At 45.7% G+C, this 26,480-nt stretch overlaps 1 protein-coding gene across 1 annotated transcript in view; it reads left to right on the top strand.

Moving 5' to 3' along the window:
• Window positions 1–25,055, top strand: part of LOC138300704 (testican-2-like) — a 101,804-nt gene extending 76,749 nt beyond the window's left edge. The window contains exons 7-9 of the mRNA XM_069240382.1: window positions 3,383–3,445; window positions 19,824–19,961; window positions 21,079–25,055. Coding sequence (XP_069096483.1) covers window positions 3,383–3,445; window positions 19,824–19,961; window positions 21,079–21,233 — 356 coding nt within the window. The 3' untranslated portion in view covers window positions 21,234–25,055. The remainder of the gene's footprint in view (window positions 1–3,382; window positions 3,446–19,823; window positions 19,962–21,078) is intronic.
• Window positions 25,056–26,480: the final 1,425 nt, after the last annotated feature.

Raw genomic sequence — 26,480 nt, 5'->3', positions numbered from 1 at the left:
TGAATCCTTCACCCATCATGAGAATCCTGCATTCATGTGCAGTTGTTGTTTTCCCGTGTGCCTTGAAAAACAGACCTCCATGATAGAAATAGCAGATATACTTCCTTTGTGCTCCCTTTCACTGACTTTTTGGCTATATTTTTAATATGTAACATTTTTGTGTTTAAATAGTTTTTAACTGTATTTACGATACATTTGTTTGCCAATTGTAGGAGTAGTTTCTCCAAGCTGGTGTTCCTGAACCAGGTCCTTCTTCAGGACATCCTTATTTTGCACTGAATCCTGAATTTTTTCTCAGCAGTTCTTTTCAAATGCAGCCTTACAACATATCTCTCTGTGATTCTAAGGTATTCTCTTTGCATCAATCTCCATACCTTAGAAATGTAATGTGTGCAGGTGCTGCAGACAGCACATTTTGATTGCTGAAGAGGTGCATTGCCACAGTTTATAAGATTCACACCTGCAGCTAAAACTACACATCTGATTTGATGGGAAAGACCCTCACCTCAAATGGTAACGGACATGTAGCTCTGCTCTGAGTGCCCCAGATTCAAAGATATCTTAGTCTCTTGTTGGCATAAGCAAACACAGAACATATGTGCATGCCACAACATAGGCCTGTCTCACAGATTGTGGTCTTGTCGGACTGGGAGGAGGGCCCAAAGTGCTACCCACATGATAGTGAAAGGTTACTGTATTTACCAGAAGTTGAGTAGCACAAGTGGTGGCAGGATACCTTGTACTGATCTTTAGGGGTGAACATGTCTTTTTACTTGTGCCACTGGAGTGAGGCCTACAGGCTCAGTCATATAAAGTTCTGCTGCTGTGTGCTTAACTCACTCTTGCCCTACATCAAATTAATAAGTAGTGGTGTGCAATGCGCATATGGTTGCATGCATGTGCTGAGTATATGTGTACCTTGAGTGGTACAACTCTGGCTTCCATTTTGGGAGACCCAGGGCTACGTGGATGCACATGAGGAGGCAGAAAATTATCCCCTGACAGAATTGTGTATTGCTAAATTCCTGAGGGCTGAGTGGGACATACATTGGAGTAAGGACACATTAAAGTATACATCAAAGAGTGCTCTTAGACCCCCTGCACTACCTACGCCAAGTGCATGGGTAGTGCAGGGGCCCCCTTTTGGCCCCCTGCACCTGTTCTCTGCCAGTATTTCCATGGCGGTGAAACTGCCTAAGCCAAGTGCATGGGGAGTGCATGGCCCCCCTGCACCTGTTTTCCGCTAGAATTTTTATGACGGTGAAATCCCCATGAAAATGCTGGCAGAGAACCAGGTCGTAATCAGCAGGGTGGTACTGTGTGCAGAGCCGCCCTGGCTGATTGTGACCTGCACTCACTGGTAGTCCGTCAGGATCACCGATCACAGCGGAGTCGGCGGTACTCTGGCGGTCTTACCATCAGGGTCGTAATGTGATGGTCAGACTGCCACAGCAGCAACGGTCCTGCCCGACACCACGAGTCTGGTGGTCTAGTTACCACCAGACTCGTAATGAGGCCCTAAATCCATTTTGTGTTTGATATGGACAATAAGAAGGGGAGTTTGAGGACCCCAAAATTGTCAACTGCATGCAGACAGTCAGCCTATATGTCAAGGAAGTGAAGCTCTGCAAAACATATACCTTTGTACAGGACTGGAGCCAAGGTCTGCCAGTCTCTCAGCTGGCTGAGCGGACATCACCCAGGGAAACCAGTACCACCTGTCCATGAGCACCAGCACTTGCCTGCTTTTCAAGACTATTGTGTTCTGTGAGGAAAAGAAGAAGACTTGGAGGGAGCGAGGTCCGGTAGGGGGGTTCCTGGTGAGTGGATCTTTATCACGAGGTGTGAGGAAGCAGCTATTGCACCAACCCCATATGCAGGAGAGGGCTAATGCAAAGCTAGCCTTGGTTTTAGCCCATCACTCGTGTGCAGGGAAAATGGGGGTACCATGAAGATTCCCTTACTGTTGTGTCTATTGTTTGTGTGCTGAGTAAAATCGGCGACCCTGTGTGCCGGAGGAGCCCGCTGTAAAAGTTGCCTTACTGGCATGCCAATCAGGCCATAGCCCATGTGTGGAGTAAAGTCGGTGACCCCGTATGGCAGAGTGGGCCACCTTGAAGATTACATTACTGCGGTGAAGATCAAGCTGTTAACTCGTGTGTGAGGTAAAGTCGTCAACCCAATATACAAGATCGGGGCTACATGAAGAGCAAGGATCATTGCCAACATCGAGGGAAAAAGATGCCTTGGTGACCTGTGCATGCCTGAGCCTCAACTGAAGTATCAGAAAGCCAGAAATCATCTCCCTATCTGTGAGAAGGAACAGAGGTATTTATGGTGTCATCAGAGAAAGCGGCATGGTTGAACAGCAATGCCCATACAAAGCCAAGATTGCTGCACACCATCAGCAGCTTCTGAAGACCTCTGGGACATCTGAGTCCAAACGCTTTCCGGGATTCCAGTAGAGCTCCCCTTTAGGAGCAGGTACAATGGATCACTGGGCTAAAGGGTACTGGGGAACATTGTTTTGCTTAATAGCACTTTAGGCCCTGGAACACCTTTGACTTTGGAAGACTCAGTCCAGGACTCCTGAGATCTGGACTGCTAGTGGGGCCTAAGCTGAATGTCATCTATTGTGAATGGGGAATAACCACTACCATTAAAGAGAGGAAAGTGGGACTTGCCTATAAAACACTAGTACATTGGGGACTATGTGGGTTATTTGTGCATGTCATATTTAACTCTGTATTTGTATTTAAATACTTCTGTTTCCATAAAAGAAGGTAATTGACTCGCTAGTCATGAATTGCTGTTATAGAACTTACTTGGAGTTGTGAGCCTGTGTTCACCCCTTGCATCTACCTCCCCCACTCTCTCAAGAAAGGCCCTGGACTGCTACACCCATAATACCACTGGGAGTCAAATTCTGAAGAGGTTCGTGGCCCATTTATTTTGGACCCATAATAAATTGGGCCCCAGGACCTCAGGAGTAAAAAGGCCTCAACCCCCAATGTTTGGCCCGGTAGCTTTTGCCTGTCCTGTGACTGTCTGAAAGAGTTCTGACAACATCCATCGTGATATGCATTCTGACCCTAATTTGAAGAAGCAAATGTGTAACAAAAATGTCCTCAAATATCTTTTCACCCAGTGTTTATACTAATGTAATTTAAGGCTACCACATGACAAAATCAAAGAAGGTAAAAATTAAAAGTTTAAAAATAATCAGATTTATGAAGAATAAATATGTCTGTAAGTGGTCATCTTCTATAGAGAATTTGCATGAGAGACACTGAGTAAACAAAGTGGCAGTCTAAGCATACTTAATTCAGCATGTGTACCTAGTCTCCATTCACTTTCCATGTTTCTCTCCTGTGTGTCATAGAACCCCCTTGTCTTGTGGAGCTTGAGAAGATTCAGATCCAGGAAGCAGCCAAAAAGAAGCCAGGTAATATTTTCATTGTTACTGCCACTACCTATGCACCTGAATGAGCACTACTAAATACTGAGCCATTCTTTTACAATAATCTCTGGGTTCCAGTCATACAGATTGCCAGCTGGGCACAGGATCTCTGGAACAGCCATCTGTTCACCTTGTTGATGTTATGAGCCTCGAACCAAAGACCATTTCATATGATCAATATGCAAGTTCATTTGAGTATTATTGTAAATAATCTCTACCTGTTAATGAAAAGAAACATTAAGTCACCTAATTGTGATTTTCAGAATTTAGAGGAAGCCATGTTAGTGACTATTTAGTTGAGATCAATCATTTTGCAATAATATTTTTGACAGATTTTTAACATATATGTTAATACAGTGGGGCTACACATAAAAAAGTAATTTAGACAATGTGGGTTATGTTGTTTTCATAAGTTCCTTTAGGGTCTATATTGTATTTAATAAACCTACAACCCCCTTAGATCTTTTGTGTGGCTCTCTAAGTTCTATATTTTTTTAACCATTCCCTAGCTTCTTTGCTAAGGCTTTCAAATGCATTCACTCCAGTCAGGATTCCCATTCAGAGGATTTTTCTTGTTGGTTTGTCCATATCCCTTCACACTCCTTCTCTTCTGTCATGTCCTCATGTAGCTCTTTCAAGAATGCCCCTCGAATCGGACCTTCAACATTAAGGGCCTCACTATGATGGTGACAGTCTGACCACCGGAACACCTATACGGCGGTGGGGAGGCCACTCGACCACCGTATTACGGTGTTTCCACCTGGCTGGCCGGCGAGAACAGAGCAACAGCATTGGCTTCAGCTGTCAGAGAGAGCCAAGGTCAATACCAGAGCACACAGCACACTCAGAATGTGCACTGTCTGTGATTGCAGACAGTGTGCATTCCCAGTGTGCTGACAGGGGCCCCTGCACTGCACACAATCATATCGTGGACAGTGCGGGTGCCGCCTGTGGCCCCAACTCTTCCTTTCTGCCAGCCTTTTCATTGTGGTGACACTGCCATGAACAGGCTGTCGGAAAGGAAAGTCATGATCAACACGTCGATGCTGACATGGGCATCCCGTACTTGACCACAGCTTTCTGCACTGCTGGCACCGCAGGATTTATGATCCTCGTGGTGTTGGCGGTGTTGTGGTGGTCTAACTGCCAGCATCTTAATCTGGTGGGAAGACCGCTCAAGGAACCACCGTACTCGTAATCAGGCCCTAAGACTGTGGATTTACATCAGACGTGGGCACTATCTCAGTAATGGTTATCCTTCAAGTCTATCACTCCCTGTCAGCCTTATTGGCTGTCTTCTGTACTAGAGGCTGCTTGTTGTATCTACCCTGCTTTATTTGCATATGAATAATTCATACCTTGAAATCTTCATAGGCTTGTAGTATCCACCATGGGGACTCCATGGTGCTAATGGCTTTGCTATTTTACTTAGTTCTGCTCTGTGGTTTCTCTCCCCTGTCTTGATTAACTTAGCAGTTAAGGTATTCATTAACCCGACTTTCTGTTTAAAATACAATAAGTAGCATGTGATGTGTGTTACAAACATGTATGTATACTAAACTTATTAAATACAAATTACATTTTAAAGATTCATGAACCCTTCCTGCAACATGTCGAAATTTGAGATCCCAGGTTCTTTTCTTCATTTGTTCAGTGAAGGGAAGGCAAATGATGTTCATAATATTAAGCCGCATTGTAATTCAGTGCCTTTTGCTTTGGACCTTCCCCTCTATGAGTGCTTCTTCTTCATGTTAAATTGATTCCTATCGTTGTCACTGTCTGGTTTCTATGGTGACTTCGGTGAGGAGTATGTTTGGTGAACATGAAAGGACTAGCAACTTTGAGGTTACATTGCCATTTTCCAGGTCATGTACGTCATGTTGCTCACATTCATTCTTGAAAAGATCAACTCGTCCCAAGGTACTGTGTATCCACTGGTTTGCAGAGTGGTCCATTCCGTTTAATTACTGCAGTCATGGGATCTGTTTAAAGTCTTATAGCCTGTTCTAAAAGAGTTCTTATCCTCTACTAAAAGGATTCTCATTCACAGGATATTTTTTGTTAGACTAAAGGAATTCTTCTTTACAAGATCACTTGTACTGTGGGGGACTGAGTCTGAACCCACTACAGGTGACACCTGTCGACCTAATCCGGGTTTTCTTCCGGCTAGCTAGCAGTGCCTCATCTCCACCCTAGAGCAGGGATGATTGGGCAACAAAGCACATGACACAATTGACTCCTCAGGGAAATTGTGGTCACTCAGATCTCATCCGTTTCTCTCAGTTAGATTAGTCTCACATATGCAAGGACAATCAGAGGTAGGGTATAATTCAATAAGGTTTGTTGAAGTAACTTCATTTTAGATATTAAAGCATGCATTACAATAACTAGGACGATGAAGTATGACAGGATTAAAATTGTGACAAGGAGAGTGAAACATAAAAATAGCGCTAGAGTGTCACTAAAATCATTAGGAATAGCTCCTAACTACGCTATATTAGAGCACAGCATGTTAAGCTCTAATTCTGCCCTTCAGGTTCCCCCTGGGAAGACATCATCCCTCATACCTGAGCAAGAAGCCTGTAGTCTACATAAGCAGATGCAGCAAAGCACTCAGCAATCAGCATACAGTCGTGGTCATCTGGCTGGAATCTCCCTCTAATGTACATGGGTAAAAGTAGTGTTTTTATAATACAACAGCTGATGTTCCAAGAAAGGATCCCCACGTAAGAGTGTGTATGTTTCTGTGAATATTAGAGACAAAGCGTACCACATTTACCGGCAACCTATCTCACTGCAGCCTTGAGAAAAACACAGAGTGAAAGAAATGTCTTGTTTTAGAATGCAGTGATGGCCTAGGCAATGAACAGCTAGATAGAAAAAATTAAACAAGACGTAAATGTGGCTATTGAAAAAAAAATCTGAACAAAGCTGAATAAAATATGTCTAGGTTAAAGTGCACAGCAGCAGGCCTAGTTTGCTAAAATAATGTGTATGAAGCTATAACTAAAATAGCTACACAACAAATACACATTGGAACTCTTCCTGCAAAAAGGAATCCTACAAGATGCCTTCTAAAGCTTCACCTCCTTGTTTATGTAAAAGCAGCTTTGTTGCTATCACAGGACTAGCAGGTTTTTCATCTTCAGAGATTTTCATTGTAAATACAAGGCCTGATATTTGCACAATAAATCGTCAACCAATGCTCTAAAATGGTGAAAGGGAATATGAAGAGGGCCACAAAAGAAGATGAGGGAAATTAAACTGAGGTGTTAGATCAGACATGTTGAGAAGTGAGGCTGAGAGACACTATTCATGCACTTCATGCAAATAATTAGAGCATCCAAAACAGCTACTCGTTTCCTATCCTGGATGTATCTATGAGCAAACTCAACTCAGATTTAATTGACTGGAGTTGAATGAGAAATGAGCCGGTGAGGAGAGTGCAGCTCCAGGTTTCCCACACATTTGTGAATCCACAATCTTTCTGGGAACTGTTTGTGGACATCACCAAGGAAACCACTCCTAATTTGACCGGAAAAAAAACGAATTCCTGTCATTTTGTAACTAAAAGTTATGCCACTGTTTTCCAATTGGTTGTAAAATATTTTATTGATAGACTTATTAAAGTGGTACCTTGGATGGGTGAGACCCATGACTTGAAAACTGCTTACCTTGGAATTGATATGACAGACCTTTGGAAATATGGCCCAATAAGCATACAATCAAAAACCAGGTGTAAAGCACACCCATTCACATGGAGTAATGGCAGTATTTATGGAAATAAGAAGTGTGAAGATTGGCAGGTCACAGTCAGGCTTAAAGAACCAGTAAATAGCTGTATGACATCAGCACAGCCAGCACTGGGTTCTTGGTGTTCATCAATCAGGTAGTAAAGTCTTCACTACCAAGTGATGCTGCAGAGACAAGTAAGCCCCTTTTAGAAATGAGGCATGGTATCTATTAGCATGGTGCTTTTTAGCAGCCTTTTCCGAACTAAAGGCCAGATGTATAATTTTTTCAAATAGCGAATACCTAATTGTGATTATCTGCAAATCGCAATTATGTAATCGCTACTTGAATGTATGAAACTCCAGGAGATTCATTTAGTGATTCCCAATGGCTCGCAAATTGACCTACTTCATTAATATTCATGACATGGGTCGCAACTTGGGACCCATCGTGAATGACTATAATCACAGGGATGGTGGCCTGCTGGGCTCAGCAGACCATCATGTCTGTGATTTCTTTTAAATAAAGCAATCTTTTTTTTTTTTTTTTAATGTAGCCCTTTTTTCTTAAAGAAAACAGGAAGCATTTAAAAAAGAAAATTGAAAAGTTTTATTTTTATTTTTTAGGAGTAGGCAGTGGTCCATGGGGCCACTGCCTGCTCTCAAAAAATGTTTTTGCATGCATTCACAAAGAGGAAGGGGTCCCTTGTGGACCCCTTCCCGTTTGCGAATGGGTTACCACCTACTTGAAGTAGATGGTAAAATGCCAGTGTTTTGCAACCGCATTTTGGTCACAAAACATTCCTACATAATGCTGTTATTCGGTATTAGGAAAGGACACCCTTTACACGCCCTTTACTAATACCGAATCAGTATGTAGTCTCAAGTCTAATTTGCGATTCGGTTACAAGTTATCGAATCGCAAATTGGAATTCATACATACCAAAATGCATTTTTGCAATCGCAGATGTCCTGATTGGGCCATTTGCAATTGCAAAAATGCATGACACATCTGGCCTTATGCTTCTTTCTGTATTCCAGATATAATACATACACATGGAGCTCTCCGTCCTGCATTACAAGAACATTGTGTGCTGTATGTAGGTAGGCCTCATTAGTGTTCATTTGATATGTTCTGTAGATCATGCAAGAGCCTCAAAAATACAACCCATTACATTGGAAAATGGAATGGGCACCACTCATCTTGACACCCTACTTCTCTGTAGATCCCACTCCTATTTCAGTGGCTACTTTCGTGTATACAGAAGCCAGACGTGGCTTCCAGTAATGTAACCCTCCTGGTTATTTTGTGTTCCTCTTCAGATAAACTATTCTTGCTGCTTTCATGCCTTCACCCTCCCCTTCCCCTTTATTATTTCAAAATCTTGGTAAATTAATAGGGCCTTCTATGGCCCTGATTACAATTTTCTAATTATTGTTTGGGCAGAAAATGTGCATGGCTTTGATTTATCACTTCCTCCATAAATCACGTAGTTTGCCATTCCTGTGCTGCTCTAAACCAGTCCCCTATGTGTTGGTTTTAAGTTAAAAACTAAGGGTCTAATTTTAAGCTTGGTGATGTGAGACATGTACCAAAACATGACAGACATCCTTAGAGTGCATAGACATCAAAACATTCTGTTTAGTGTGGAGAGACATCCACCACTTTGGGTAGATGTCCCTCATCTGCCGAGCTCTAAAACAACCTCTTTCTGGCACTTCACAGCTGCTGCCTTTGGAAGATATTGGATCCCTCCCTTTCCTGAACTACTATTATAAAACCAACTGCACACGAACACTTGTCGAGCTCTAAGATACGATCTCTTCTTTATTTGTTCAAACTCCAATCTTTATGCTGACGTCTGATTGGCTAATCCTTTTTTGATCCCCAGCGGCTGCAAAAAGAGTCAACTTGAAACCGCAGACAATCATTGTACACCATCTTTAAAAGGCAAAATAGCACATAATTATAATGTCTCATTCATAACTTCTTGATAAATATTTTTTTTTGATGTTTTAGTAATGTTCATCTTTCATGTTGATATCAAAGATAGTGTTCAGTTTTGGTAAAAAGAAAAAGAAAACCTTGTGCAAACTCTTCCCCCTAAACAAGAAGGAGGCTTCGTCAAAAAGCATTTGTCCATGGATCGTAATGTCCATTTGGGAGCGAACCGATGATATTTTAAATATATCAAGTGGCTTCCACCTGAACTTTTGTGCGCACGGTACAGCACCTTGAATATTATTCTGGGTTTTACTTGTAGCAAGTACAAAGATTTTAAAAGAATGCATAGAACTTGTGACTTTTCCGTACCGGCTCCAGAAACCAATTCATCTTTGTGTGAATTTTGTGAGCCCATTCACAACATATATCAAGATTGTGGACTCTGTTCTCCCTTGTCTAATGCTGCAGTTTACCACTTTAATATTTAAGACGGAAAACGAAATACAAATAAAAATTGTGCTTCAGAACGTGGCTGTGGGTTGATTCTGACATGCCACAACTGATCATTGAAAAATTAATCAATGAATCATTTTATATAAAATAAGCCATCGAAAACACACATTAACTTGAACACTGTGGGGTTAACAAATGAGGAAATCAAAACTTTCGGTGGCAAACAATTAAGCATCCTATTGAAAATAAGTTATTTAAAGTTTGTAAATAGTGCAGGCTTTTTCTGCCCTGCGTTTTTGATTTGATTTTGTTACAGGAGAGTGCTTATCAATGGTATTGTGTTGGTCAACTACATTTAATTATAATTTACCCTTGTCAATGGTTACTTTGTGCCTCATTATGAAGTTGGCGGTCCTAGGACCCCTTAAGGGAGCCGAGTCCTTTATAGTAACACGGTTCCCAAGGGACTGACTGCCGGGAACACGTATTACAATGTTCCCACTAGTCAGCTGGGTGGGACATTGTAATATGCACGGTGGGGATGTCACCGACATGGCCGTGGTGTCCTCCCCATGAGTTTGGCGGTCCCACGGTGGGACAGCCAAACTCGTAACAAGGCTGTTTGTCTTTAACAAGAAATGTGTTAGAAATGGGGTCTCTAGTTGGCAGACGGTTTACACCCTACCCAAGTAGGTACCCTCACTCTAGTCAAGGCAAGGGAAATACCCAGGTCAGATAACCCCTGCTCACCCACTTGGTAGCTTGGCACGAGCAGTCAGGCTTATCTCAGAAGCACTGTGTAAAGCATCTGCACATAACAAACTGTAACACAGTGAAAACACTACAAAAGGACACCACACCAGTTTTAGAAAAATAGCTAATATTTTTCTATGTAAAACCACACCAAAACGAGAAAAATCCAACATACAGTAACCACGGGGTCGCAGGCCACCTACGGCGTCTGGAAGACCCGCAAACAGTACCTAGGAAATGTAGGGCGTTGTGATCCTCGCAATGAGATCCGGAGTGCGGTGTCACTGGAGTCAGTTCTGGGGGTCGGTGCAGGAGTCGTCGGTCTCTTGAAGTCACACACATTACAGATCGAACTCCAGGCTGATGACCAAGTCAGTAGCGCTGGCGCTGATGGCTTTGGGGCTGCGGTGAAAAGCAGGACAATATGCTGTGACAATATTTCTGATTGTTTTTCCGATTTTTCTGCGCCTCGCCGCCGGCGCTTCTGCCCCCGTTGTGCCCCCCTGATTGCTGTCTCCCCGATCGTGTACTGTGCCATTACTGTATTTCATACTGTGTGTTTTCTATTGTGATTGCCTTTAATTTTGCTCGTTTTTTGTGCTTTTGCCCCTTGTGCGCTCCCCCAAGCGTTCCGATCCCTGCCGCTGCCTCCCTGCGGCCCCGCCCCCCTCGCGCCCCCATTCGCCGCTCCCTCCTGCCTCCCGCCTCCCAGCTGCTCCTCCCTCCCCCCTCCCTTCTTAATGGTTGGCGCTGCGCGTCGCGAGTGAGCGACCTCTGACCTGTTTCAGGTCCTGAGCTCGCCCCCCACGACCGCAGCACCAACCTGCTGCCTCCTGCCTCTGTCCCCCGACCACGCTGCTGTTTGCGTGTTCGAGGCCCTCCTCCACCCGCAGGCATCCTCCTGCGCCTCATCCCTGGTGTCTAGTGGGCTCTGCCTAGCTCCACTTGACCCGTGTGCCGCTTCCGACGTCCTGTAAGTTGTTTTTCTGATTGTTTTTCCGATTTTTCTGCGCCTCACCGCCGGCGCTTCTGCCCCGTTGTGCCCCCCTGATTGCTGTCTCCCCGATCGTGTACTGTGCCATTACTGTATTTCATACTGTGTGTTTTCTATTGTGATTGCCTTTAATTTTGCTTGTTTTTTGTGCTTTTGCCCCTTGTGCGCTCCCCCAAGCGTTCCGATCCCTGCCGCTGCCTCCCTGCGGCCCGCCCCCCTCGCGCCCCCATTCACCGCTCCCTCCCGCCTCCCAGCTGCTCCTCCCTCCCCCCTCCCTTCTTAATGGCTGGCGCTGCGCGTCGCGAGTGAGCGACCTCTGACCTGTTTCAGGTCCTGAGCTCGCCCCCCACGACCGCAGCACTAACCTGCTGCCTCCTGCCTCTGTCCCCCGACCACGCTGCTGTTTGCGTGTTCGAGGCCCTCCTCCACCCGCAGGCATCCTCCTGCGCCTCATCCCTGGTGTCTAGTGGGCTCTGCCTAGCTCCACTTGACCCGTGTGCCGCTTCCGACGTCCTGTAAGTTGTTTTTCTGATTGTTTTTCCGATTTTTCTGCGCCTCGCCGCCGGCGCTTCTGCCCCCGTTGTGCCCCCCTGATTGCTGTCTCCCCGATCGTGTACTGTGCCATTACTGTATTTCATACTGTGTGTTTTCTATTGTGATTGCCTTTAATTTTGCTCGTTTTTTGTGCTTTTGCCCCTTGTGCGCTCCCCCAAGCGTTCCGATCCCTGCCGCTGCCTCCCTGTGGCCCCGCCCCCCTCGCGCCCCCATTCGCCGCTCCCTCCCGCCTCCCGCCTCCCAGCTGCTCCTCCCTTCTTAATGGCTGGCGCTGCGCGTCGCGAGTGAGCGACCTCTGACCTGTTTCAGGTCCTGAGCTCGCCCCCCACGACCGCAGCACCAACCTGCTGCCTCCTGCCTCTGTCCCCCGACCACGCTGCTGTTTGCGTGTTCGAGGCCCTCCTCCACCCGCAGGCATCCTCCTGCGCCTCATCCCTGGTGTCTAGTGGGCTCTGCCTAGCTCCACTTGACCCGTGTGCCGCTTCCGACGTCCTGTTAGTTGTTTTTCTGATTGTTTTTCCGATTTTTCTGTGCCTCGCCGCCGGCGCTTCTGTCCCCGTTGTGCCCCCCTGATTGCTGTCTCCCCGATCGTGTACTGTGCCATTACTGTATTTCATACTGTGTGTTTTCTATTGTGATTGCCTTTAATTTTGCTTGTTTTTTGTGCTTTTGCCCCTTGTGCGCTCCCCCAAGCGTTCCGATCCCTGCCGCTGCCTCCCTGCGGCCCGCCCCCCTCGCGCCCCCATTCACCGCTCCCTCCCGCCTCCCGCCTCCCAGCTGCTCCTCCCTCCCCCCTCCCTTCTTAATGGCTGGCGCTGCGCGTCGCGAGTGAGCGACCTCTGACCTGTTTCAGGTCTTGAGCTCGCCCCCCACGACCGCAGCACTAACCTGCTGCCTCCTGCCTCTGTCCCCCGACCACGCTGCTGTTTGCGTGTTCGAGGCCCTCCTCCACCCGCAGGCATCCTCCTGCGCCTCATCCCTGGTGTCTAGTGGGCTCTGCCTAGCTCCACTTGACCCGTGTGCCGCTTCCGACGTCCTGTAAGTTGTTTTTCTGATTGTTTTTCCGATTTTTCTGCGCCTCGCCGCCGGCGCTTCTGCCCCCGTTGTGCCCCCCTGATTGCTGTCTCCCCGATCGTGTACTGTGCCATTACTGTATTTCATACTGTGTGTTTTTTATTGTGATTGCCTTTAATTTTGCTCGTTTTTTGTGCTTTTGCCCCTTGTGCGCTCCCCCAAGCGTTCCGATCCCTGCCGCTGCCTCCCTGTGGCCCAGCCCCCCTCGCGCCCCCATTCGCCGCTCCCTCCCGCCTCCCGCCTCCCAGCTGCTCCTCCCTTCTTAATGGCTGGCGCTGCGCGTCGCGAGTGAGCGACCTCTGACCTGTTTCAGGTCCTGAGCTCGCCCCCCACGACCGCAGCACCAACCTGCTGCCTCCTGCCTCTGTCCCCCGACCACGCTGCTGTTTGCGTGTTCGAGGCCCTCCTCCACCCGCAGGCATCCTCCTGCGCCTCATCCCTGGTGTCTAGTGGGCTCTGCCTAGCTCCACTTGACCCGTGTGCCGCTTCCGACGTCCTGTAAGTTGTTTTTCTGATTGTTTTTCCGATTTTTCTGCGCCTCGCCGCCGGCGCTTCTGCCCCCGTTGTGCCCCCCTGATTGCTGTCTCCCAGATCGTGTACTGTGCCATTACTGTATTTCATACTGTGTGTTTTCTATTGTGATTGCCTTTAATTTTGCTCGTTTTTTGTGCTTTTGCCCCTTGTGCGCTCCCCCAAGCGTTCCGATCCCTGCCGCTGCCTCCCTGCGGCCCCGCCCCCCTCGCGCCCCCATTCGCCGCTCCCTCCCGCCTCCCAGCTGCTCCTCCCTCCCCCCTCCCTTCTTAATGGCTGGCGCTGCGCGTCCGCGCCGCTGGCGCGCCAGAGGCAAGCCCGTCTGCGCCCGTCCGCGCCTGGACCGCGCCCAGCACCACCCCCCCTGGTCCTCACGCCCCCCGCATCACCCGCGTCCGCTACTCAACCAACGAACTCCGCGCACTCAACCCCGGCCCCTCCGCAGAGTGCTTCCTTGCAACCCCGAAGCACACAAAAGGACCTTTCTCCTGCCGCACCTGCAACTTCTCCTGCGACAGAACGGCGAAGCCAACAACAAGTACTCCCAACACCAACCACCTGAACTGCATCCTCATCAACACACGCTTCGCACGAAAACACGCCATCGAACTCTGGGACTTACTCGACACCACCGCCCCTGACGTGGCCTTCCTGACCGAAACCTGGTGGAACGACTCCTCGGCCCCGGACATCGCAATCGCCATACCGGAGGGATACAAAATCACCAGAAGAGATCGAACCAACGGAATCGGCGGCGGAATAGCCATCGCCCACAAATCTACCCTCAAAATCCACACCCACACGGACGACACCCTCAAGACAGCCGAACACCTCCACTTCCAGATCCACACGGACCCCAACACGACCCTCAGAGGAACCCTCATATCCCGCCCTCCAGGACCAAGAGCCCCCTTCAGCGACACCGTCGCCGACCTCGCGAGCACCCACGCCCTCGCTTCCCCAGACTACATCCTCCTGGGAGATCTAAACTACCACCTGGAAAATAACAACGACGTCAACACCGCATCTCTGACCTCCAACCTCCTCAACCTCGGACTCCGTCAATTGGTCAACACTCCCACCCACATCGCCGGACACACTCTTGATCCCCTCTTCACCTCAAGCAACCACATCTCTTTCAGCCACACCTCCGAACTCCACTGGACCGACCATCACTGCGTCCACTTCTCTTATACGAAAATCACCGAACACCACCGCATCCCTCGACCTCCTCACCGCCGCTGGGGAAAAATCACCCAAGACCAACTAACCAGCACCCTCGTCAAAGACCCTCCACCCGGCTCAACCGACCCAAGCACTGCCGCCATCAACCTCCATCAATGGATCCTCGACTGCGCCAACACCTTAGCCCCACTCAAGAAACCCACCGCCAACCAAGGAAAGAAAAAAACAGCCTGGTTCACAGACGAACTGACCGCCTCCAAAAGCCTCTGCCAGAAGCTCAAGAAGAAGTGGATCTTAGAGCGCACACCCGACAACCTCGCCTCCCTCAAAAACGCCAACCGTGAACACCACCAACGGATCCGAGTCGCCAAGCGCGCCCACTTCACTGAACGCATCAACAACAACGCCCACGACTGCAAAGAACTCTTCGGCATCGTGAAGGAACTCTCAAACCCCAACGCCAACTCCAACGACATCCCGCCCTCCCAGAAACTCTGCGACGACCTCTCCACCTTCTTCCACCAGAAAATCACAACCATCCACGACAGCTTCAACGCCACTCCGCCGCCAGACCCCACCCCTGACATCTCCACAGACGCCTGCCGCCTCACCGCCTGGACCCACGTGGACGACACCGAAACAATAACAACCATGAACACCATCTACTCAGGCTCCCCCACGGACCCATGCCCTCATCACGTGTTCAACAAAGCCAACGCCATCATCGCCCCCAAACTCCGCAAGATCATCAACCTCTCCTTCGACTCCGCCACCTTCCCAGACAGCTGGAAACACGCAGAAATCCAACCCCTCCTCAAGAAACCCAAGGCTGACCCCAACAACCTCAAAAACTTCCGACCGATCTCTCTCCTCCCTTTTCCAGCAAAAGTCATCGAGAAGATCGTCAACACACAGCTCGCCCACTTCCTCGAAGACAACTCCATCCTAGACCCCTCTCAATCCGGTTTCAGACGAAACCACAGCACCGAGACTGCTCTCCTCGCCGCCACAGATGACATCAGAACCCAAATGGACAACGGCGAAACCTCGGCCCTCATCCTCCTCGACCTATCAGCCGCTTTTGACACAGTCTGCCACCGCACCCTACTGACCCGCCTCCATGGAGCTGGCATCCAGGATAAAGCCCTCAACTGGATCTCATCCTTCCTCACCGACAGAACCCAGAGAGTCCGACTCTCCTCTTTCCGCTCCAAAGCCACCAACCTCATCTGCGGCGTCCCCCAAGGATCCTCCCTCAGCCCTACGTTGTTCAACGTCTACATGACCCCCCTCGCCAAACTGGCCCGCCAACATCACCTCAGCATCATCTCCTACGCCGACGACACCCAGCTCGTCCTCTCCCTGACCAAAGACCCACTCACCGCCAAAACCAACCTCCACGAGGGACTAAAAGCCATCGCCGAGTGGATGAACGACAGCCGCCTGAAGCTCAACTCCGACAAGACGGAAGTCCTCATCCTCGGGCGCACCCCTTCGGCCTGGAACGACTCCTGGTGGCCCACCGGTTTCGGACCCCCCACCCACCCCAGCCAGCCACGCAAGAAACCTCGGCTTCATCCTGGACTCAGCCCTCACCATGTCCAAACAGGTCAGCGCCGTCTCCTCTTCCTGCTTTAACACCCTTCGAATGCTCCGCAGAATTTTCAAGTGGATCCCAACAGGAACCAGAAAGACGGTGACCCAAGCCCTCGTCAGTAGCAGACTTGACTACGGCAACGCACTCTACACAGGCATCCCAACAAAAGACATCAAACGACTCCAGCGTATCCAAAATGCATCCGCCCGCCTGTTCCTTGACCTCACCTGAAGGACTTCCACTGGCTCCCCGTGGACAAGAGGATCACCTTTAAACTCCTCACCCACGCTCACAAGGCTCTACACAACACCGGACCTACCTACCTCAACTCCAGACTCAACTTTTACGCCCCCACTCGTCAACTCCGCTCTGCCAATCTCGCCCTCGCCATCGTCCCCAGGATCCAGCGCAAGACCGCCGGCGGCAGATCCTTCTCCTTCCTCGCCACCAAGACCTGGAACTCTCTCCCCACCTCGCTGCGCCAGACCCAGGACCTCCTCGCCTTCAGGAGACTCCTCAAGACCTGGCTCTTCGACCGCTAACAGCTCACCCCCCCCCCCCACCAGCGCCTCGAAACCCTGACGGGTACATAGTGCGCTTTACAAATGTTATGATTGATTGATTGCAGTGCACACAGGTCACGTGCTGGTAGTGGTTTGGTGACGGTGTCCTGCAGCATTGGTGAGACCAAGGTTGCGTGAAGCAGGTAGGTCATGGTGCAGGCAGCAGCATCGTCATTGCTGGAGTCGATGGTTCTGGCCATGGTGGACCTGGGCTGCAGTGCTGAATGATGCTTCATGTACCTCATGAGCAGTGTATTCAGGCCACGAAGCAGGCAGTGGCATCAGTGTCAGGATAGAGTGGCGGTGGCGGAGATACCAAGGCTACAGTGTAAGCAAGGTGATGCGGAGTTCGGGCCCACAGGTTACGGTGCCAGCATCGGCTCGGTGACGGCATCAGGTGGCGTCGGCCGTGAGACCAGGGTTGCGGTGCTAAATGGGGCACAGCTCCGTGCGTCGTCGTCAGGTCACGGTGCAGGCAGCGCCATCGTTGACGCCATTTTGGTGGTTTTCTTCTGTTGCAGCACAAAACACACAGCTCCCAGTGCTGTAGGCAGATGAACCTGAAGTCTTTGATTTCCCTGAGACTTCCAACAAGAGGCAAGCTCTACTTCAAGCCCTTGAAGAAATGTCACAAGCAGGATACACAGCAAAGTCCAGTCTTTGTCCTCTTTAAGGCAAAAGCAGCAAACCAGGACAACCCAGCAAAGCACACACAGCAAAGGGGCAGTACTCCTCCTCCAGCTCTTCAGCTCTTCTCCTTGGCATAAGTTCCTCTTGATCGAGAAGTGTTCTAAAAGTCTGGGGTTTTGGGTCCACTGCTTATACCCATTTCTGCCTTTTTAGTAGGCAAACCTCAAAGAAAAGTCCCTGTTGTTCACAAGATCCTATCTTGCCCTGGCCTGGCCCCAGACACACTCCAGGGGACCGGAGACTGGTTTGTGTAAGGAGAGGGACAGCCTTTTCAGGTGTAGATATCAGGTCCTCCCTCCCCACTCTAGCCCAAGAAACTCATCAGGATATGCAGGACACACCTCAGCTCCCTTTGTGTAACTGTCTAGAGGGAATTCACAAACAGCCCAACTGTCAGTCTGACCCAGACATGGATCCCACAGGCAGGCAGAGGCACAGAATGGTTAAGCAAGAAAATGCCCACTTTCTAAAAGTGGTATTTTCAAATAGACAATCTAAAGAACCAACTCTATCAAAAGATGTATTTTTGAATTGTGAGTTCAGAGACCCTAAACTCCAGATCTCTATCTGCCCCGAATAGGAAACTGCATTTAAAAGATATTTAAAGACAGTCCCCATGTTAACCTATGGGAGAGTTAGGCCTTGCAATAGTGAAAATCGAATTTGGCAGAACTTCACTATCAGGACATGTAAAACACACCAGTACATGTCCTACCTTTCAAATACACTGCACCCTGAGCATGGAGCTACTGAGGGCCTACTCTAGGTGTGACTTACATGTACAAAAAGGGAAGGTTTGGGTCTGGAAAGTGGGTGCACTTGCCAGGTCGAATTGGCAGTGAAAGACTGCAAACACAGATACTGCAGTGGCAGGTCTGAGACATGTTTATAGGGCTACTCATGAGGGTGGTACAATCAGTGCTACAGGCTCACTAGTAGCATTTGATTTACAGGCCCTGGGCACACATAGTGCACTTTACAAGGGACTTACCAATAAATCAAATATGCCATTCATGGATAAACCAATCATCAGTACAATTTACATTGGGGGGCACTCGCACTTTAGCACAGATGAGCAGTGGTAAAGTGTGCAGAGACAATAAACCAGCAACAACAGAGTCCAGCATACCATGAAAACAGGAGGTCAGAAAGCAAACAGACAGAGGAAACATGCCAAAAGATGCCAAATCTAACAAACAGTTTTTAGCACATCATTGTCAGATAAGAGGGGATAATCAAGATGTTTAGGGGAAAGTTGATGCTATGTAATTACTAACACCATAAATAATTTATGAGGACTCTTAACTCAACTGATATTGATTGGTTAGAAAGGAGTGCTGGGCTAAATCCTGATGATATGAATAAAAATGCAGCAACCTTGAATTGTAGCACAAAATGTTGTTGCAATAAAATGTCATTTTATTATTGTCAGCAAATACTGATGCAATAACTGGTCAGTAGTTAGAATGTTTTACGGGTATAATGGCAACTTTACTTGATATATCATTTTGCCTCCTTCCAGCCGCTTACATATACACAAGGCACACACACCTGCATGATGGCATGCACACATTCTCTCTGTCTTTCTCTCTCTTTCAAACGCACACACACATTAGTAAATATATTCATACAAACATGTTGCACACTGGTACATACACACGTCCAAAGGAAAAATATCATTATCCGACCATAAACTTGTCTTTGTTTTTATGTTACGTGTCTTTAAGAAACCCCTTTGTAATACCCATGAAGCATTACTCTAATGAAGTTTACTTTCACTTGAATTGCACCACCATTCCTTGCTTCAATGTAGAGCATTCCTACTTGGGTTCTAGGAATTTGAGAAACTTCAATTGATTCTAACTTTTTTTCGTAGGATGCTGCCCTATGTTTAGGTCTGGCTTGAGAGTGTATCTGTATGCACTACCTAATGTTACACGTTATTTAAAATATTAATAAAGTGGACTTTGGCTCATGCCTTTATGCTATTGGATATTTGGTGTATCATTCTCCATTCTATGGAGTGATAACATTACCATGCCTGAGAGACTATTTTACATCTTAAAAATACTCTAAATCATTACATATTAAATTATTTATCTAATAGACGTATACAGAAACCAATCTTTTTTGAGTTTTCACTTCAACTGCTCTTTAAAATGGTTTAGCCAGGACTCTAAAGGCAAGCCAGACCTATTGGCTTTGCTTGTTGTAAAAGGTATCAAATGCTTAAAATCTTCAGCTACCAAATGCTGCACAAAGGCCCATCAACCTCTGCTTCATTGTTTCCAGGTGTGTTCATCCCCAGCTGTGATGAAGATGGCTACTATAGGAAGATGCAGTGTGACCAAAGCAGTGGGGAGTGCTGGTGTGTTGACCAGCTGGGTGTGGAGCTGACAGGAACACGTTTACATGGGAATCCGGATTGTGGTAAGGTTTCTCCCATAGAAGAGTTCAAAACCGAGAGATCATGGGGCCATCAACTGATTACTGAATTGGAAATTATCAAAGGGTTTTTTGTGACTTTTAACACCTGATTTATGGGAATATTTCAAATCTATGTTTGCCTTCTTCAGCAATCCCTTGTCAATCTCTTTGCAAATTATTGTTCACCACAAGAACATTGAAAAAAAACTTGAGTTTACTTTCTCAGCTTGAAGATATGGCTTAATTTGCTGTATCTCCAAGGAATGTTGTAGATAAGGAAGATCATTAGTTATGCACGCAAAACTGTGTGCTAAAAAATCATAGAAAGTGACATCACATGACTTCTGACCCCCTCCCCATGTTGGTTTCTTGCATGCTTTTTTAACCACATCGTATCGAAAAATCGAGGCCACCGCTTACTAATATCTAGGAACTGCCATCAGGCAGAAAAAAAATATCTAGTAAACTATCAAAGGCTACCGGATACGTACCTTTAAAGTATCCGTAAACAGATCTGATTATTCACATGGGCACCAAACAGACCCCAAAGTCTTTTTGGAACTAAAAAGGATCTACCAATTATTAGCTCAAGCTGGTCCTAATAAAATAAAACCATTCACCTTTTGCTTATGGCATATTTATTTCTGAGAATTTGCATGGAATCATTTAATTGGAAAGGACGGCCATTCCTTGGGGAAGTTTGTCCTGCTCACAAATCATATACGTGTGTCTTGACACTGGGATGAATTTCCTTGATGACGACCGCCTGTCAGAAACTTGTAGTTCTACTAAATACATATTCCGTAGTAGAGTTATTTTTATACGTGTCCCGCATATTTCTTTATCACTTTCATTAGACCTATTGGTCATTATTTCTGGCTTTAACGCGCTAGCATATAAAACCTATTTGAGAATGCCTCTGCTTGCAAACGTTAGCTCATTAAAGAGGGTCCTACTGGTTGTTCAGTACATTTTCTAAAGAGGAGTATGGGGCCCTAAAGAGTTGGGGGGCAATAGTTGTCTAAATTAACAAGGGTATATTTCTCTGCCCCTGCAAATATTTAATTAATAGTTATATTATTAAAGTATTAATAGAGAGCCTCGCATATTTTTTTTTTAGATGACGTGGTGGGTTTCTCCGGAGATTTCGGAAGTGGAGTCGGCTGGGAAGATGAGGAAGAGAAGGAAGCCGAGGAAGCCGAGGAAGCCGGGGAAGAAGCCGAAGAGGAGGAGGGGGAGGGTGGAGAGGCCGATGATGGAGGATACATTTGGTAGATTGTCGAAGCACAGATTGCCGGGATGCTGGCAGCCATGTTGGGAGACTGCAGTAAACAAAAAGAACACTGGTGTCACTGGACGATCAGGAAACACAGTTGAATGTACAGTAATTTAATACAGTAGAAGTCGTATGTGCTTGTGAGCAAGTGTGCATGAAAGTGTGAGAGTGCATGCTTGTGGATTAAATGCTTGAGACGTGTTTTATGGGCTCCAGGTGGATACACCTTTTCTCCCAGAACAGAGAATAACAGGGAAAAAAACAAAAACATCTTGTTTAGTAACAGTCTAAAATACAAATTCAAGGAATTGTAACATGTATAACGCGTATCGATAGCGGAGCCAAACATCGGTCATATACAATTAAGACAAAAGAAGGTAACATATAAAACAGGTATATCTTCCTTATAAATGTGGCAGCTGGCACACATATCAACACAGAATCATTGAAATGGTGTTTGCTTGCTGACATATTGACAAGTGCAGTGCACTTTTCCTATTTGAGGACACATGTATGTCATTGGTGAATTAATGCTGTGCCTTGTCTTATGAACTTCTGAATATTTGATGTAAATTCACAGGAACTTCAGCACAAAGGCTCCTCAAGATTGAGGGTAAATTAGACTAGCCAACCAGGAGGACTATCTGGGAGTGGTGCAGGTTACGTACTCCGTGCACTGGGAGAGTTTGGTATTATCGTAGAACAAAACATTAGCGTGGTGATCTTTAGTTGACACTATCAGTGTTTCGGCTTCAGATCCAGCTCCTTTTCTCTGTACTCGGCCGTTACTCTGCTACGGCGTCTTCACTTTCCTCAGAACATTGACAAATATGTTTTATCTGCTGTCATTTTACTCAGTGCTGGTCCCCGGATTCAGACTGCTATCTCTTAGCAAGTAGTAGCTCTGTATAGAAAACCCAGTATGAATGTAGAGCTATTCACCTTCCTTTGAAAAAACACAGTTTTTTCCCAATAATAATGTCTGGATTAGTTTGGCGTTATTATACATGATTATGTTATTATTTGTATTGTGCCTTAGCAGCTATAATAAACACAGAGAAATCCTTGATTGACCAAGATAACAATATTAACAATCCAGAGGCCATGTACACCTGTCTCTTTTCAACAACCCTGAATCTGGCAGACAAGATGCAGTATTTTTCAATTTGATCACAACAGGAATGTAAACTTGGAAATGAGCCATCTGCCTTTCATTTATTGTCCATCAATAGTAAATGCCGATAAGAAAGCTTTGTTTCAAGGCCTTCAATTGAATTGGACAATGTCTACAGGGCATATTCTACAGTGAACTGCAGATGGGACCGCTATTGTCCTTTAATGCCATTCATGGATCATTTCGGAAAAAATTGGTCATTTTTTCAAGATGGTGGTGGGAGTGTTTTTTCCAGACAGTGAACTGCCTAAACGATACGTTTAACCATTCTACACCATTAAGGCAAGGTTTCCCATTTTCTCAAAAATGTCCCAATCAGTCAGTCCATTTTTATTCTTAGATGATTTTGTTTCATGTCCACAAGGCTCTCATTTAATATGCTATTGTGACCTGACCAAAGAGAGCTGATCAGAAATTAAAACAAATGAGAGGAAGATTTGGAAAAAAATAAGGCAATTTAAATACATGTGCTTCTTCCTTTCTGTTCATACATGTTCATACATGACCAAAACAAGAAGAGAGTTCATTTATAATGATGAAAAAAGTCCCGTTCTTTAGACTTATAGGTAATTTAATGAATTTCATTCTGTCAATGGTCAAGGTTTATTGAGCATGCAAATATATCCCAAAGCCCAGTTGAGTGCAACGCAACAATCCAATATTCCTCTAGGTTGCTTCTCCTACTCACCACCAACATGCTAATTGTTTTTGATGACACACATCAATATAGTGACAACCATTTTGTTTTATCCTTGCTATTTAAGCTTCATGATATAACAGGATATTAAAACCTGGGCTTAGCTCCTTTCAATAATTACATGCACATTAATCTCAAGTAGTACAAATAAATCAGTAATGAGATTTTTCTGTCACCTTAGAATATGCATGATGTCCATATAATAAGGTATGTAGCCAGTTGTTAATGTTTAAACAAGCAACATTTTGGTCACACTGAAAAGTGAATTCAGCAAAGCAAATAAGGAACTTCAGATTTCATAAGCCCTTATCCTCCATGCTTGAGCTTGAGTGAGAAATGTCGAAGCGTAGCATGAAATCGACCATGAATGCTGTGCACAGAAATGTTGATTTCTCTCACAATTCTCACAAGGCAGATTACCTGCTTTGATATGTACCTATATTCAATGTTCCCACGTTTATTTGCCGAGTTGGTGTGGACACCTCCCATGCATGCAGTTTGTAAAGAATTTAGGAGGAGAAAACAAAGGACACTAAATGGTTGCAATTGTGACTAGAAGCTTGAGTGATTGTTTTTTTTTCTTTTAATGTTAATTTCAGGGTACAATGAAAACGGGAGTGCTCATTATTTAGACAGGTGCAAGCTTGGCCATTTGTTTCTTCTATCTGCTGTGTCAATATTGCACTCTCGTTTTCTATATTTTTTGTTCCCTTGTTTGCACTCACTGTATTCTTTGCACACAGAAGCAAGGACCATTCTTGTGCATACACTGTACTGCATTAAACAAGGCGCTAGTCTCCAAATATGCCAAGTGGCATGGGGCAAGTTTTTTGCAAAGAATAAAACAACACAAAGAGGAGGAGGAGATCCTTGATTTGGCACAGTTTCATTGACTAACTTAGTTGGTAATTGGAAGACCCTGGCAGAGATAAGTCACAATGAGCATGTCAATGCCATATTGATTCAATGTGCTTGTAGTCAGGAGGACCCGGCAAAGACCCATCACACCAGATCTTTTCCTTGCAGACTGTTTGGTTGTGTTTCCCTGTAATTCCAATACCCATAGCATCTGAAGACCCTTTATTGCAAAACACAAACTCACAGTGAAGGCAGCCCGCACTGGAATATTTGCACTAGAACTTTGACCGTCAGGCCCACTACAAAAACAGCCATCCTATTAAAAATATTGATTAAAAGGAAATTAGGAGAAATCCATAGAACACCAAGGCCCATATTTAAACTTTTTTTGCACCGCATTTGCGTCAATTTTGAAGCAAAAGCGACGCAAACTCAGAAAATAAAATTATATTTTGTAATTTTGCACCGCTTTTGCGTCGAAAAAAGTATAAATATGGGCCCAAATCTCTAAACCCACGCCCAGTGGGCTCTGACGCTTTGCTTTATCCCTTAAGTATCATGCCATTTTGAGGGAATGCATGAGAGGAAAACTGATGGACAGTTTTAGGATTATAATGCATTTGGCCTCACAAATGAATACCTTGGGACTAAAGAGAGAGAGTGATGTGACTGTGTGTGCTTGCGCGCATATGTGTGTATGAGTGCATGTGTGCTTCTTTCTGCATGTACGTGTATACTACAGGAAAATACAGTCACCCAACTATGCTGCATATTCAAGAATATGTGGTCAAACTAAGCTATGAGTGTGCAGTAGATGACTTGATGTGATATGTTGCAAATTGCAACTTACGCTCCTAGTTGTGCACCAGACGCAAATATTAAGAATACCATTACTAGTCCATAAAACGCTTTGCAATATGCTATATTCATACCCTTAAATGTTGCAGAGGTCAGAATGAATGTAAACACTGACTTAAATGAGTGTACTTAAGTCAGGATTTAGAGAGTTTTGTCTTGGGCTCTCCGGGGCACGAACCGTTCAAAGGCACTGGTATCAGCAGTCTTTCTTCAAACGTGAGCCAATAGTTTCAGAAAAAAATAGAGAAATAACCTCTATTCAAGCGGCCAAATCAAAAGAGACTTGGTATACAAATACATAGTAAACACATAAAATCTGGCTAATTGAAGACGACAAGTTAGCCAATTAGGCTCTAGGTAAAAGAAGCAAAAAGTGTCAAAATGCTGTCCCTGGAGTGCCCTGGAAGTGAAAGAGACAAAGCTCTGAAGAGTTATAGATAGAATGTATACAGGCAGATGCTGCTTTCCACCTTTGACCTTCTACCCCGCCTTCCGGTTTCCATCCAGATCTCTCACTGTGTGGTCTTATGATCTGTTTAAGGTACTCCTGTTACTGGGTTTTTAAAGACATTGTCTGAATGAGCACGACCCCCAAGAAGGGCACATATTCTAAAAACGTACTTCCTAGCAACTAAGAGCCACATGTACAAATATTTGGATTTGCGATTTCCTAATTGCAATTCTATGCAAATTGCTATTAGGGAATCGCAATTCATAATGTAAGAAACTCTATTGACTTTCCTTTGCGATTCCCAGTGGGTCGCAAATAGACCTGCCTTATTAATATTAATGAGGTAATTTGCAATTTGCGACCCACCTAGGATTACAAAAATCACAGGGATGGAGGCCTGCTGGTGTCAGCAGACTATCATGTCTGTGATTGCTTTTAAATAAAGCATTGTTTTTTTTTTAAACGCAGCCCTTTTTTCTTAAAGGAAACCAGGCTGTGTTTAAAAAGAAAGAAAATGAAACATTTCAGTTTCAGTTTTGAAGAGTAGGAAGTGGTCCGTGGGACCACTGCCTGCTCTTCAAAAACGTTTTTGCATGCATTCACAAAGGGGAAGGATACCCTTTGCAAATGGGTTAGCACCAATTTGAAATTGGTGCTAACTGCGATTGTTTTGTGACCGCATTCACGGTCACAAAACAATCATACATACCATTTAGGTTTGGTATTAGGAAGGGACTCTCTAAACACGCTCCTTCCTAATATTTGCAAAGCGGCCCATTTGCAACTAGAAAAATGCTTCGTACATGTGACCCTTAATCCCTTAGGTACCCAACTGAAACGCAATATGAGAAGGATTTGAAGGTTTGCTGCTATATTTCCATTGGGAAAGGTTTGTATTTAATGCTTTTGCCAATTCTTAATCTCATAATATGTTTGTATTATCTCTGTCTTTGATTACATACTCGCTTAGTTTCTGCTGGGTAGTTATCCCGCTCTGCATGTTTAGATAATTGTGTAATTATATTTTTAGCTAAATAATTTGACATACACCAGGAAGTGAGGCTGTAGCCATCTTGTTTTATTGGTGGTTGTGGATTTCCCACCACACAGAAAATCTTTGTTCAAATAGTAAAGCTTTGGTGGTCCTAGAATGTAGTTCAGGTATCCCAGGGTCCACTCATTAATTTGTACAGGTTTCACCTTTGACT

The sequence above is a fragment of the Pleurodeles waltl genome, chromosome 6 (genome assembly GCF_031143425.1).
Source record: "Pleurodeles waltl isolate 20211129_DDA chromosome 6, aPleWal1.hap1.20221129, whole genome shotgun sequence".
Lineage (NCBI taxonomy): Eukaryota > Metazoa > Chordata > Amphibia > Caudata > Salamandridae > Pleurodeles > Pleurodeles waltl.
This window is presented reverse-complemented; position numbering and strand designations above follow the sequence as displayed.